General features: G+C 36.8%; 1 protein-coding gene across 1 annotated transcript in view; it reads right to left on the bottom strand.

Annotated features, from left to right (window-relative positions):
- The window catches only part of LOC142336679 (uncharacterized), a 115,397-nt gene that overhangs the window by 20,206 nt on the left and 81,646 nt on the right, over positions 1-13,545 (bottom strand). The window contains exons 13-16 of the mRNA XM_075385589.1: positions 13,133-13,290; positions 12,686-12,896; positions 6,578-6,733; positions 1,911-2,260 (exon numbers count right to left, since the gene is read on the bottom strand). Of these exons, the coding sequence (XP_075241704.1) occupies positions 1,911-2,260; positions 6,578-6,733; positions 12,686-12,896; positions 13,133-13,290 (875 nt within the window). The remainder of the gene's footprint in view (positions 1-1,910; positions 2,261-6,577; positions 6,734-12,685; positions 12,897-13,132; positions 13,291-13,545) is intronic.

The raw sequence follows: 13,545 nt of genomic DNA, 5'->3' as shown, positions 1-13,545 counted from the left end.
GCCAGAAAAAAGCAGCAATTGCTTCATAGAACTGCGGTCTAAAAAAACAGTAAAAAAGACATCAAATAATTCGTCTTTTCATTGAAGGCTGATATGTTATATTTTGATTAAACATCTGTATAAGTTTTTGCTGCATCTATTAGCTGCTCTCTAAAAACCTTCATTTAGAGTGACACAATTATTTGACCTTAGCTCTTTGAATTAAAGTAAATAATATAACCGACTAAACGTCGGAAGAATTGCTCTCGAACGACTAGTGGGAGCTCTATCTAATCAATTGCAGCCTGCTTCAGTCGGGGGGGGGGGGGGGGGAGGACGCGCCTAAATGGGACTAAGAAGTTCAATAATGGGCTTCAAATAACCACATTAAAGGTTAACATATACCACTATTAAGATTTAAAGTAAAAAATGGCACAAGTTTCGGCGCACTTTTCATTTGTCTTTTAGTATTAAATTGCCGCCAATTGAATTCAGTTGCTTGAAATTCTGATTGAGAGAGAATTTTAGATCACCCAAAACGCAAAAAGTCAAGGGCGTAAAAGTCACTCGAAAAGTCAAAATTGTCAAGCAAAAATTTGCATAAAAAACACGTTTGCTATAATTGCTATGAACTTCGTTCAAGAGCACTTAAAACGATTTCAAAGTGAGGAAGTCATTTTTGTGAGTGAGCTAAGTCAAATACGACTAAAAATGTAATAACGCAAATGAACAAAAAAATTCGCTCCACTGAGAGCGAACATTGGCGTCACGCACGCACTTCAGTTAAAATTGCATGAACGAATGAACAAAAAGCAGACTTGAAGTGGTTGTGACGTCATATGGTCGTTACAAAATCGCAACGCAGAAATAAAAAAAAAACATAGCAGGACAAGTCCTGACGTACAATTCAAAGATTTTTCATTGATTAAATAAAAAATTAGACCTAGAATGGTCTATGAGTGAACTGGGAAAACCAATTCTAAACTGGGAAAACCAGATCAAAAAATTTTTTAAAAAACAATAAAACTATGTCAAAATGCCTAATATGAACAAAAAAACAACTAGCGAAAAATGGATATCTGATTAAAACAAAAAAAAACTAGGCCTAGAATGAACTATGAATGGATTGGGGAAACTATTAAGAAAAAAAACCGATTCAAAAAATCGAAAAAACAGTGAAAATCAAAGTGAAATTGCCGCATGTGAACAAACAATTACTAGCGAGAAAGAGAATTTTTGTTCAAACACCGTTTTCTCGCTATACTTTAAAATTAGAGCGAAAGAATAACGCCGCAAAACCACTCGCTTTTTTGCTCCCCTTCCTGTTTCGGCGTGACAAAAAATCACTACTCCAACTTGACTTCAAAAATCATGAAAATGTGTGAACAGATCTTAAAAAAAAGACAGCACCCCAATACAATTCAAATTCTTTGAATTGTAAAAACAACCAAGAGAAGGCCAATAATAGCCCCAGCTATTGCTGTGCGGCTATTAAAAACTCCAAGCTCTAAAGGTGCATTATTCTGGTAAACCGAGCCAAAATGAACAGTACAATTCCAGCCAAAGTAGTCAAAAAGAGGGCGAAACCTCATATATGCAACATTGATGAAAACGCGAATTAGGTACCCGCAAAAATTCAAAACTTATGTCAAACATCAAGGAAAATAGTCCGGCCAAAAACTAAAAGATGAAAACAGTGAAAAATACCTAAAATTTTAAAACGCCGTGTGAACAAATAGTACTTCCGCTTTAATAACCCACAGAAAACCAAAACTCTTTCGAGTCGTAACACTCTTCGACGCAGCCCCCCGATACAATTCAAATTTTTGAATTGTTAAGAAAAAGGAGAACGCTTAAATAACAGTTGTTTGAGCAGCTAACGGCGACTATTAATAGGGTCCCAACTTGAATGAATTCCAATCAACCGCAACCTTTTGTTGATCTTTGCCCAATGCCAACACTTTCAAAATCTCCTTCGCTTGCTTCACGCTTATCGTCAACATTCGCAACCCCAACAAGTTGACTCCTTTGCTCTTGAGCTGTGCCAAAATATCCACAAACACGGGCGAAGAACTATCACCTCCGACTCCAACAACTGTAGAGTTTAGCGTAATGTAGTTTGATTGCAAGGAACTTTGTGAGGCTGCTGAGGTCGTGAGTAGCACAGAGGGTAGGATGATAATGTTGACTTGATTGAGGAGCGAATGAGCCGCAGAGAGGCTGGAGTTAAGAGTAGTGCCACTCAGTTGATGAGAATCACTTGCTGAAGTCAATCTGTCTTCTAAAATATTACAGAAAAATATACCGAAGACACTTCCAACAATTAAATGATCACAACAATTAAAAATTTCTACCATTAACCCCCACTGAACAACGTTGGGATTGAAAAAGTTAGAGAACAATAAAGACAAAAATTGTCGACAGCCTAACTTTTTTCTACCGAACCGCACTTAAAATATGCCCTATTCAACCATTAACTAAACTTACAAAACCATTTACATCATTATACCATTCAGTTTGGAAAAAAAACAAACGGAGGAAACAAGTTAGAAGTAAAAGGCAAAAATTGATAACATTACCTCGGAAACTTTTGACAAGTTCCTGCTCCAAAACCATTGCTTATACCACATTGACTGATATAGTTAGATTATGTTCAGCAAGAGACTACCACATGGTAGAAAAAACAACAAACGATATATATAAAAACGAAAACCAGTGAAAATGAAGAAAATTAATGAAAATCTGTTTGCTTTTTCAAACACTCTCTAAAAATTTTAGTCTCATTAAAAATTTTTAAACGAAACTAAGAACACTTACTGCAAATTCATTGATCATCAATTCTACACCCTAAAAGAACTAGAAGACTGTTAAAACATCATAGCCGCAATTCGTCGAAATAGCTACGAAATAGACTTGCGTTCCGCAAATAGAGACAGAACCAGATATACTTTGAAAAAGTTATAGATGCAGCTCAAAAAGCTACGAAAAAACAGCCGGCAGGTTGCCGAAAAAATAGCCGCCGTGGACGCTCTTGACGCATATGGGGGTTGAAACCAAGAAAAAAGAAGATATACAAATTGACAGAAATTTTTTCTAAGTGCCTAAAAGTCTTCTAATTTGGTGTGAGGTTTAAGTTAACTGTTAAAACTACACTTAATTCAACTTCTAAACTGAAAAATATTCAGTTTAATGATAACATCAGCCAGCAATCGCTCTAATGGACTTTGTTAACCTCATGCACTATCATTTAATGAACGGGCTTTAGCCAAGGCATGAAAGAATTTTAAATATATTCAGCTGAAACAGTGAGTGAGGTGAGTCAGAAGTCACGCGTGAAAATCGAGACTTATATAAAACTAAAAACCTGATCAAAAGGTGAAGCCAATTTACAAGAAGGAGAGCGCCTAAATAAAAGCCGTTGAGAGTCTGACGGTGGCCATTAAATAGCCGGCAAATTGCCTGAAAATAGCCGCCGTTGACCCGCTTGAGGCAAATTGGGAGTGACACAGAAAAAAAAGGATAATAATGACCGAATTTTTCAAAGTGTCAAAGTCCCGTTATTTGGTGTGCAAATTGTGCATATTCGGTTAGATGCTAAACTTAAACTTAAATCAGCTTCTAAACTGAAAACTATTAAGCTTAATACTAATGACAGCTAGCAATCGCTCTATTGGACTTTGATAAACTAATGCATTATCATTTAATGACCGGGCTTTATTCAATGCATGAATGATTTTCAAATCGAATTAGTTTAAACAGTGAATGAGGTAAGTCAGAAGTCACGACTGGGAATCGTGACTTATAAGAAACGAAAAACGGGTTAAACGACTGATGTTAAACGAAAAAAAAATCAAAAGGCAAAAGGAAATTGAAAAAAAAGAGAAAGCTAAATAATAGCCGTTGAGAGGCTGACGGCGGCTATTAAACATTCAACAATAAATTAATTAAGCTTTTTAAAATCAAATCCACAGAAGAGTTTTAATTAGGGACCTTTATTAGACATGAGTTCCTTTGACTTTACACTAACTCAAATTAAAATTAAGTTTTGAAGCGCGAAAGTCAATTTATTGAGGGAAGTAAGTCTAATCAAGCAAAATTGGGCTAAAGAGAGTGAGAAATGACATCACGCACGCAAATGCCGTAGTTCCGAAAATTTGACTTTTTCAGCTCTGCTGTGTGAACAAATCTAAAACCAAAAAGAGCGTCAGACGACAAAACAAAAAAAAAATATGAATACGGCATTATAACTCCGCTCAGCTTACAGATTCACGGCTAAAATAAAAAAATTACAACTATAAACAGCAGAATTTGTCATTCATTTTATGAAAATCCGGGTATTAAACAATTGTTCTTTTTCTCTGGTAAACAATAACCCTAGGAAAACTCAAAAAATTAACTAGAAATAAAGTTCCTTCTGCAAAACAGAATTAGGTAAAATCACTTCTATAAGAAAAAAATAAAATTTAGACAACGATTTTAAATTGATATCAATCGAATCAAAAGGTCACATTGATAACTGACTAACGTGGATTCCTGAGGAGGGGTGACTAAGAGGGCTCAAACTTTTAAGACAAAGAACCGCCCACTGACACCCAGAAAATGTCTCCTCAGAACAGTTTTGGTGCGTCACATTCGTATACATTGCTTAGGTGTAAGTCTCTAGGAGAACTTCATGCCTTCCGAGCGCTACCTGTTTATTTCGTTTTTGAGGACGAAAAGTCAAATGTGTCAGACGAAAAATCGGTCAAGCGGAAAATCGCCAGGACTAACTTAATTTCTACAAACTTCGTTTCAGAGCAATTAAAATTTAACATTACAACTTATTTCAACCATTAAAATTAGCCGAAAGGCTATTAACTCGAAAAAATATACGAAAACCATTTAAAAAGAGGGTCTAAAACAAGTAAATCACAAAAAAAGTTCAAGATTAAATCTAAAAGTCTATTATATGATTGAGATGACCAAAAACGCTCCCAAACACAGTTACCTAATATGCCTTAGAAAAACCTCTTTCCTCAAAAGTTAATTTGAATTTTGAAAACAAAACGACTAGCCTCGGAAAAACTGCTCTCAAATTAAAGGCTGCATTTAATTCAGGGGCTGTAGCCTGTATAAACTTGTTTATGGGTGCTAAAACATCAGCCAACGGTAGGATTCGAACCCTAACCTCCAGCGTCCAATTCTGTCACCTCGACGTAGTTATTAAACACTCGGCAATCAGCGACTTGTCATGCGGTCTTTAACAATCGGATTTGTTTGAACAGAAAATTTTATTTTGGAGTGAGAGCAATTGAAAACATAACTGACTAACGGCGGGCGAATTGCTCTCAAACGACCGGCGAGCGGTTGGCTTCGTCAGTAGCTAGGCAGGGTTTAGTGAGGCTAGCTTTAACTTAATTGAAGGGGCGTAAGTGAGCGCAGCGGGGGAAGAGGTGCACCGGGCGGCTGATAGGGTGGCAACAATGTGGGGGGGGGGCAACAGTGGTGGGCAAAAGTGGGATGGGGGTCAATCTCTAAAAACCGCCCTTCGCACCATAAGAATAAGTCTCTAAAACAGATTCTGTGAATCCCATACTTGAAGACTAGTGAGCTGAAAGGCTCTAAGATCACTTAATGCCCGCTTGGTGCTACCTGTTTATCCCGTTTTTGAGCCCGAAAAGTCTAATGCGTCAGACGAAAAATTGGTCAAGCAAAAAATCGCATTAAAAAAGACCGACAGGACTATTATAATTGCTACAAACTTCGTTTGAGAGTAATTAGAAACTGTGGATTAACGTACCTGGACAAAACGCCCACTATCATTTGCTATTATTTAGGGCTGGTGGCATAAGTGGGGAGGGTCCACACAACATACACTTGGCCTTTTTAACGTGAGCTTACGCGTACAAAGAAAACTCGGTGAGTGAGGGCGGAACTAAAAATGGTAAACAATAACCCTAGGAAAACTCAAAAAATTAACTAGAAATAAAGTTCCTTCTGCAAAACAGAATTAGGTAAAATCACTTCTATAAGGAAAAAATAAAATTTAGACAACAATTTTAAATTGATATCAATCGAATCAAAAGGTCACATTGATAACTGACTAACGTGGAAAAAATCGCATTAAAAAAGACCGACAGGACTATTATAATTGCTACAAACTTCGTTTGAGAGTAATTAGAAACTGTGGATTAACGTACCTGGACAAAACGCCCACTATCATTTGCTATTATTTAGGGCTGGTGGCATAAGTGGGGAGGGTCCAAACAACATACACTTGGCCTTTTTAACGTGAGCTTACGCGTACACAGAAAACTCGGTGAGTGAGGGCGGAACTAAAAATCCGAGAATTCCCCTCCATGCAATAAATTTTGGTCTTCGCGGTAGTTTCTGTGAACGGCGCATTTAGGAGACTAGCAAGGCTCTTAAGAACTGCTCAGCGAATCCATACACTCGCACTTTACCACTTATCCAAAAGTCGCAAATTCAATGGTCACACGAAAGATCGGCATTATGAACAATTGCATATAAGAAGACCAACAGAACTAATATAACAGCCACAAACTTAGCATGGGAGCAATTAAACAGTATTATTTGCGAGTCTATATGTTTAACGTACTTTCAAGAGTGAGAGATCTCTTCTGTTGGTCGAACGAAGACAGAGCAGAGTCACTGCCTGGTTGCATCTTGTGAGTCCACACTTTGGAGTGCATAGGGAGTCCATCGGGAAAGAAGTGCTGCATGAAGGCCACGCTCTGATCATAACTCTGTGGCACTGAAATTATACTATAATCAAGTAAATACATGATTGTACTAAAAATCAACGTGCCCCTTTTCAAAAACATAGCCGACAAATTGCCAGAAAATAGCCGCCGTTGACCCGCTTGGAGCACATTAGGATTGAAAAAAAAATAAGAGATAGAAATTGACAGAATTTTTCTAATCGTCTAAGTGTTCTCATTTGGTGTCCAAATTCTGCACATTCTAAAATTACACTTAATTCAGCTTCTAAACAGAATGCTATTAAGCATCATACTAATGACCGCAAGCAATCGCTTTAATGAACTTTGATAACCAAATGCACTATGACTTATTGACCGGGCTTTATATGTTTATCCCAGTTTCTTTTGATTTTGCTCTTTTGAATTTGCCGCATTCACATCATTGCGTAATTCAATACGTGTAAGAACTTAGAATCCATTCAGTTGAAACAGTGAGTGAGGTAAGTCAGAAATCAAACTTGAAAATCGAGAATTATGTAAAACGAAAAACGTGATCAAAAGGTACAGCGAATTTAAAACACAGCAGGACAAGTCCTGAAAGACATTCTAAAGAACTGAATGAAAATGAACTGAATGAAAGACATTCTATAGAACTACTGTACCTGACCAGCAGACCAATAGAACAATGCCGGAAAAAAATAAGTCCATAAACTAAAACAATCAAACAAACTTAACAAAAATAAACACTGCTGAAACTCTTGCCGCTTTTAACCTGAAGTCCCAATATGATCTATTTATATCTTTTTATAACACACCCGTTAAGCCAAGCGCAAGCCTTGAAAGAGGTCTATCGGCCAATACAGAAAATTGAAACAAAAATAAAAATTGCAAAAAGAAATTTTTTTGGATTTCCCGATATTAAAATGATCAAAACTTTTTTGTCACGGGACAATAAAACACCTGCAATACATAAAAGTTCCCTTGGTCCGTAAAGATCGATAAACCTAGAAAAAGACAAAATTAAGCATTTGAAAACAATTTTCATGAAATGTTGCTAAAATTTGTAAAAATTAATTTCTTCAGAACCATTCCATTGTCTCAAAAAGCTATTTCGTAACCCAATTTCAAGCCACAAAAAGCTTCATTGGCTCCTAATAAACTTGGCACCTGAAAATAAAATTTAAAACAATTTCACCACAATATTGCAAAAGTTGGTGATATTAAAACCGTTCCAGTAACCCTAGCAACTATGCACTAACAGACAAACAAACCATACGGAAGATGACTGGCCACTGAGGCAAGAAAAACCAAAAAGACATTTTAGAAAAACTTGAAATATGCAAATTTTATCGAAAAATTGCATGAAATTTAGCATTAAAATGTTGGAAGCGACTATGCCACCAACAACTATGCAGAACTTAGAGGCCCCTGAGGCTGGAAAAACCCAAAAAATAAAAAAAAATAAAAACTTGCAACTTTCGAAATTCACAAAAATTAGTACCATTTTAGTGATTATGTTTGCATTACCAAAACATATAGCTGACAAAATGACATAAGCAATTATTTACATCTTGCAAAACGTCTTCATCAACTTTTACAAACGTCAATTCAAGACTAACCAATAAAAAAATTCGAAAAATGACAAACGTGAAAAAATTGCATTTTGAGCACAAAAACTCGAACAACAAATTGACCTTTGACCTTGAACTAAGTATTTCCCAGCTGCTGCATCACTCTAAGCATTTGAAGGACTACTAAAGCTTAATTTGGACCTCTTATTGAACTTGATGCCCGCTGTGCCTTACCTGTTCATCCCGTTTTGAAAGATCAAAGTCATTGAAAAAAAAAACACAACAGAACCAGTACTGAAATGCAATCATCCAAGGAATAGAACTAAAAAATTGCAGAAGTAAGAACTACTGCATCTGACCGGCGTATTATTAACATTGGCACCTAAAAAGGCAAAATGTGAGCAAAACAACCAAACAATTTGAACAAGAAAAAAATCGTTGCTATAACTCTTAAAGCTTCAACCCTAGAGGTCAAAATTTATCCATTTAAAAATAGTCAATAACCCACGGCCAAGCTTTCGGAAGGGGTCTATTGGCACCACGAAAGAAACATTGAACAAAACCAAAACTTCAAACTTGAAATATAGCGAAAAATGGTAATATTAATGTCTTTAAAACCTTTTACTGTCTTCAGAAACTATCCACTATCCTAAGTTCGAGCCCAGAAACATTTCCTGTGGCCCATAAAGACCGATAAAAATGGAACAAAAATTTTCAGAGCATTTAAAGAATTTCAAATTTTGTCACAAAAAACGCGTGATAAAAAAGTTGAACACCATTCCATTGACCCTACCAGCCATAAAGTGACCTATTATCAAACCTATAGGAGGTTCCCTGGCCCCTGGGCTGAAATAACAAAACACTCAATGCCAAATTTCGAGAAAAAAATTAAAAGAATTGCAAGTTATAAAAAAAATTGCGACATTAAAAAGTTGAAAACCATTCCATTTCCATCAGAAACCGGGCCATAACATATAGGAGGTTAACCAGGCCTAGAGGAGGTTTCCTGTCCATTGGGACTGCAAAAAAATTTTAAAAAACACAAGAAACGTGAGAACTTGCAAGTTTTATTTAAAAAATGGTAAAATGTCGAAAACAAATCTATTACCAAGTAAAACTTTTGAAAAGGAAAATGTCGAAAATCAAATAAATTTTTTCAAAACCCTATTACCAAACCCTAGGGGAGGTTTCGTTGTCCCTGCGGCTGGAAAAACTTGAATAATGACAATAAATGTCAAAAACTTAAAAAATTGCAGGTTTTGACTTTTATCAAAAAACTGCGAAAATTCGTGATAAAATAATGAAAACTTCCATTCCACACTCGAAAATATGCAGCAAACTTTCATCAAACAATAGAGGAGGTTCCTTGGTACGTAGGGCTCAAAAAAATAACAAATTTTCAAAAAAATGAAAAAAACTCAAAAAACATAACCGACTAACGTCGGGCGAATTGCTCTCAAACGACCGGTTGGCTTTGTCAGTAGCTAGCCACGGGGGGGGGGGGGGGGGTGCATAGGGACTGATGGGGGGCAACACTGGGTTGGGGGGTGGGCAACAGCGCGGTGGGGGGTGGAGGCAATAGTGGGGGTGGAGGTCAACAGGGGGGAGGTGACTCAACCTCTAGGAACCGCCCTTCACACCATAAGTATAAGTCTCCAAAACAGTTTGAGCTGAAACAGAGCTGAGGCTCTAAGAGCACTTAATGCCCACTGGGCGCTACCTGCATATCCCATTTTTGAGGACGAAAAGTCAAAAGCGTCAGACGAAAAATCGGTCAAGCGAAAAATCGCATACGAAAAGACCGACAGGACCAATATAACTGCTACAAACTTTGTTTGAGAGCAATTAAAAATTCGTATAAATTTGCGTGTTATGTTTATGAGTACCAAAACATAGTTCACAAAATGGTCATAAAAAGTAATTCTGTCTGGCAAAATACCTTTATCAACTTGTACAAACCTCAATTTCAGACTGGTCCGACAAAAATTCGAAAACTGACAAAAAAACGCGAAAAAAATTGCATTATTTTGTGCTCATAAACTCCTAAAAACGACCTTTTAACCTTGAATTACAGAGCCCCAATACAATCGATTTGTAGGATTGTAAAGAAGGAGAGCGCCTAAATAATAGCGGTTGAGAGGCTGACGGCGGCTATTAAAAAACATACCCGGCAGATTGCCGCAAAATAGCCGCCGTTGATTCCCATAACTATTGGGATTGAAAGAAAAGAAAATATCAACAAAAATTGATTTTTGTATAAGTGCGATCTATTTTGATGTCAATTCGTAATTGATCATACTCCTGTCTCTCAGTGAGAGGCTACAGGGTCTAGTATCGATACCAATAAGCATTATAGATAGTAACTAAAACTTATGAGAACAAAGTTCAAGTACCGGGCATCTAAAAATGGGCTTTATGGGTTTATCCCGTTTCTATTTCTGACTTTGATTTTTTAGTACTGACTCTTCATTTTGAATTGATTTGCCGAGCAGCTGCTGTTTAAAAGGAATTTGAGCAGAATGACAAAAGAATGAAACTAGCCTAGTGAAGTCAAAAAGATTTCACGCAAAATGTCGCAAAAGCGGCAAAATGGGTAAAGCGAAAAGTTCGACGAAGTAAAAAAAACATAGCAGGACAAGTCCTGACGTACAATTCAAGGAATTTTCATTGACTAAACAGAAAACTAGACCAAGTAAGGACTATAAATGGATTGTGCAAACCATTTAGAAAAAAAACCCGATCCAAAAAATCGAAAAACTGTAAAAATCAAAGTGAAATTGCCGCATGTGAACAAAAACCACTAGCGAGAAAGCGAATTTTGTTCAAACACCGTTTTCTCACTTTACTTTAAACTTAGAGCGAGAACATTTCACGCCGCAAAACCACTCGCTTTTTCGCCGCTCTTCCTGTTTCGGCATGACCAAAATCACTACTCCAATTTGACTTCAAAAATCATGAAAATGTGTGAACAGATCTGAAACAAAACATAGCCGGAAGAATTCCGGAAACGACTCGAAGGAGAAAATTGCCCATACTTATGACTAAACAACTAGAACAACTATTTAGAAGCCTAAACCTCCACAAATGCCATAAAAAATAAGGAATAATACAAACGGCATTCAAAAACAAATTGAACAAGGAAACATAAAGCCAAAAAAAGTTCCTTTGCAATTAGAGCAATGAAAAGCTCGCAAAACAATGGGCAAGTCATAATAGGCTAAGAAACTTGTCTAACAGAAAAAAAAAGAAAAACTTAAAAAAAAATAAGAAAAATGGTTTAAAATTTCTCAATTTTTCTGTCATTTTTCCTTAGAAACAAATGTTTATACCAACAAAACTTTAATCAATTGGTATCTGAAAATTCATTAAGAAACACGCTTCTATTCAAATCCCACTTAAAGCAGTAAAACAAAAAAAAACAGGCAAAAAATCATTAAATTTCGTCTAAAAATCAGCAAAACTGATCAAAAACCTTCAAATTATCTTTAAACTCAAATTAACTACTTGAAACCTTCAAATCCTATCAAAACAAGCCTAAAACTAATACAATATCATAATCAAAGCTCATAACCATCAAAAGTTGCAAAAAACTGCTTTCAAAAGCCGCACGTGAACAAAAAAATTTCGCTCGCTCAGAGAAAATTTTTCACATATCAATTTCTCGCTCTCTCAAAAACAGCGGTACGAATAAAAACAACCCTCTTTTCGATCCGCTCTTCATTTTTGTTCAGTGCCAAAATCACTCCAAATTTTTTCACGCGTTTCATTTCCCGCTTCAAATTGATTTAAAAAAAAGGACTTCTCCAATACTCCTCTTCGAGTCGTAAAAAGACAGCGCCCCAATACAATTCAAATTCTTTGAATTGTAAAAAAAAATAGGAGCACTATAATAGCCGGCTGAGAAGATGAGGGCGGCTATTAATAACCAAACGGAGTTATCGAATAGCTTTGAGAAGGCGATATGCACCAGTGGCGAGGAAAAGGTAGCGGAACTTTCAAGTTAAATCGCAAAAGCAGTGTCAGACGCGATGTTAAATTTTTTCAGTAATAAGCGGCCTTATTCATCGAAAAATTATGAAACTGTTGTTATCTCAACACAAGTTTGATTAACGAATATTACGCGAGTTGTTATCGCCGTCAAGAAAACTCAGGGCCGCGGCCGAATTGTTGAGAGCGATAGAAACAACGGGGATCACAAACAGTGAATAAACCAATAGTTGCTCAATTTGGGCAATTTCGTTGGTCAGACTTAAGATTTGATTCGCATATTTCATCGCCACTATTGCTGTATTAACATAATTGAGGGTAAACGTGTCATTCTATCGATAAGTAATGCAACCGGTTATCTTTACAAGAGTTTATTAAACCTCCACTTACAATAGTAAAAACCAAGATGAAGTCTACAGTATCTCCTCGTTAATCCCAAAAACCTACCTATAAATCCATTCTCGAACTCATGCCTGCCAAACTGCGCAGTCCAGGACTTAGGGTATAATCTTTTGGCAGTTTTTGGGTCAGCAGCTGCCTGGCCAATCAGTTGGAGGAGAGCAGTCAGGGCTGATTGGCGCTCTACTGCAATGATGCAAACAGGTCCATTTTCGCACCACCGGAACACATCTGTCACATTGGCTTCTGTGGCACCCTCCTAAGACAAGATCATACTATGTTTACCCGCGATAAATACTATTTTTTACGCAAAATTGAACCAAACATTCTTCACTTGGCGACATTTCTTCAGTGCTTAGAGACAATCAATGTTTGACAATTCACTGTAAAAACCAATATGCATAAAAGCGATTAACACAACAAATACAGCATTTACTTCAAATTTGACATTGCAACAACAGATAATTGATAAAACTTTGATAGAAGACTACTTACTTTGCTTTTGAGGAATTTGATGTGCTCGTCATTCATCTCGACCATTTCCATCCCCACAATTGAGAAGTTCTCCCTGTAGATAGCACGCAGCACGAAAGGCAAGAATCGGAAGCATGCGTCTGGCTTCACAACCAAACACGTTGTCACGACAGAAGGCCCTTTAGCATAGGAAACAGCTGAACAATGGTTTATAAAATAGGGAATAAATGATAGGGGTTAAAATGATAGGGGCTGAAAACGACACCAGTACCAACTGCGGTCGGCCGAATGAATGTCTAATGTGATCCGGCTTTCAATTATCCGATATTAAACGCAAATAATGTGACAAAAATTGGTCAAATAAACTGCCCGTTGTAGTAAAAATGTTTTAATCTTACGAATTTCTCTCCAACTGTAGCCAGGTAGGATTCAAT

This window comes from Convolutriloba macropyga, chromosome 3, assembly GCF_964194025.1.
Source record: "Convolutriloba macropyga chromosome 3, txConMacr16.3, whole genome shotgun sequence".
Lineage (NCBI taxonomy): Eukaryota > Metazoa > Xenacoelomorpha > Acoela > Convolutidae > Convolutriloba > Convolutriloba macropyga.
Note: the sequence above shows the minus strand (reverse complement) of the source record. Positions and strands in the feature narration are given on the sequence as shown.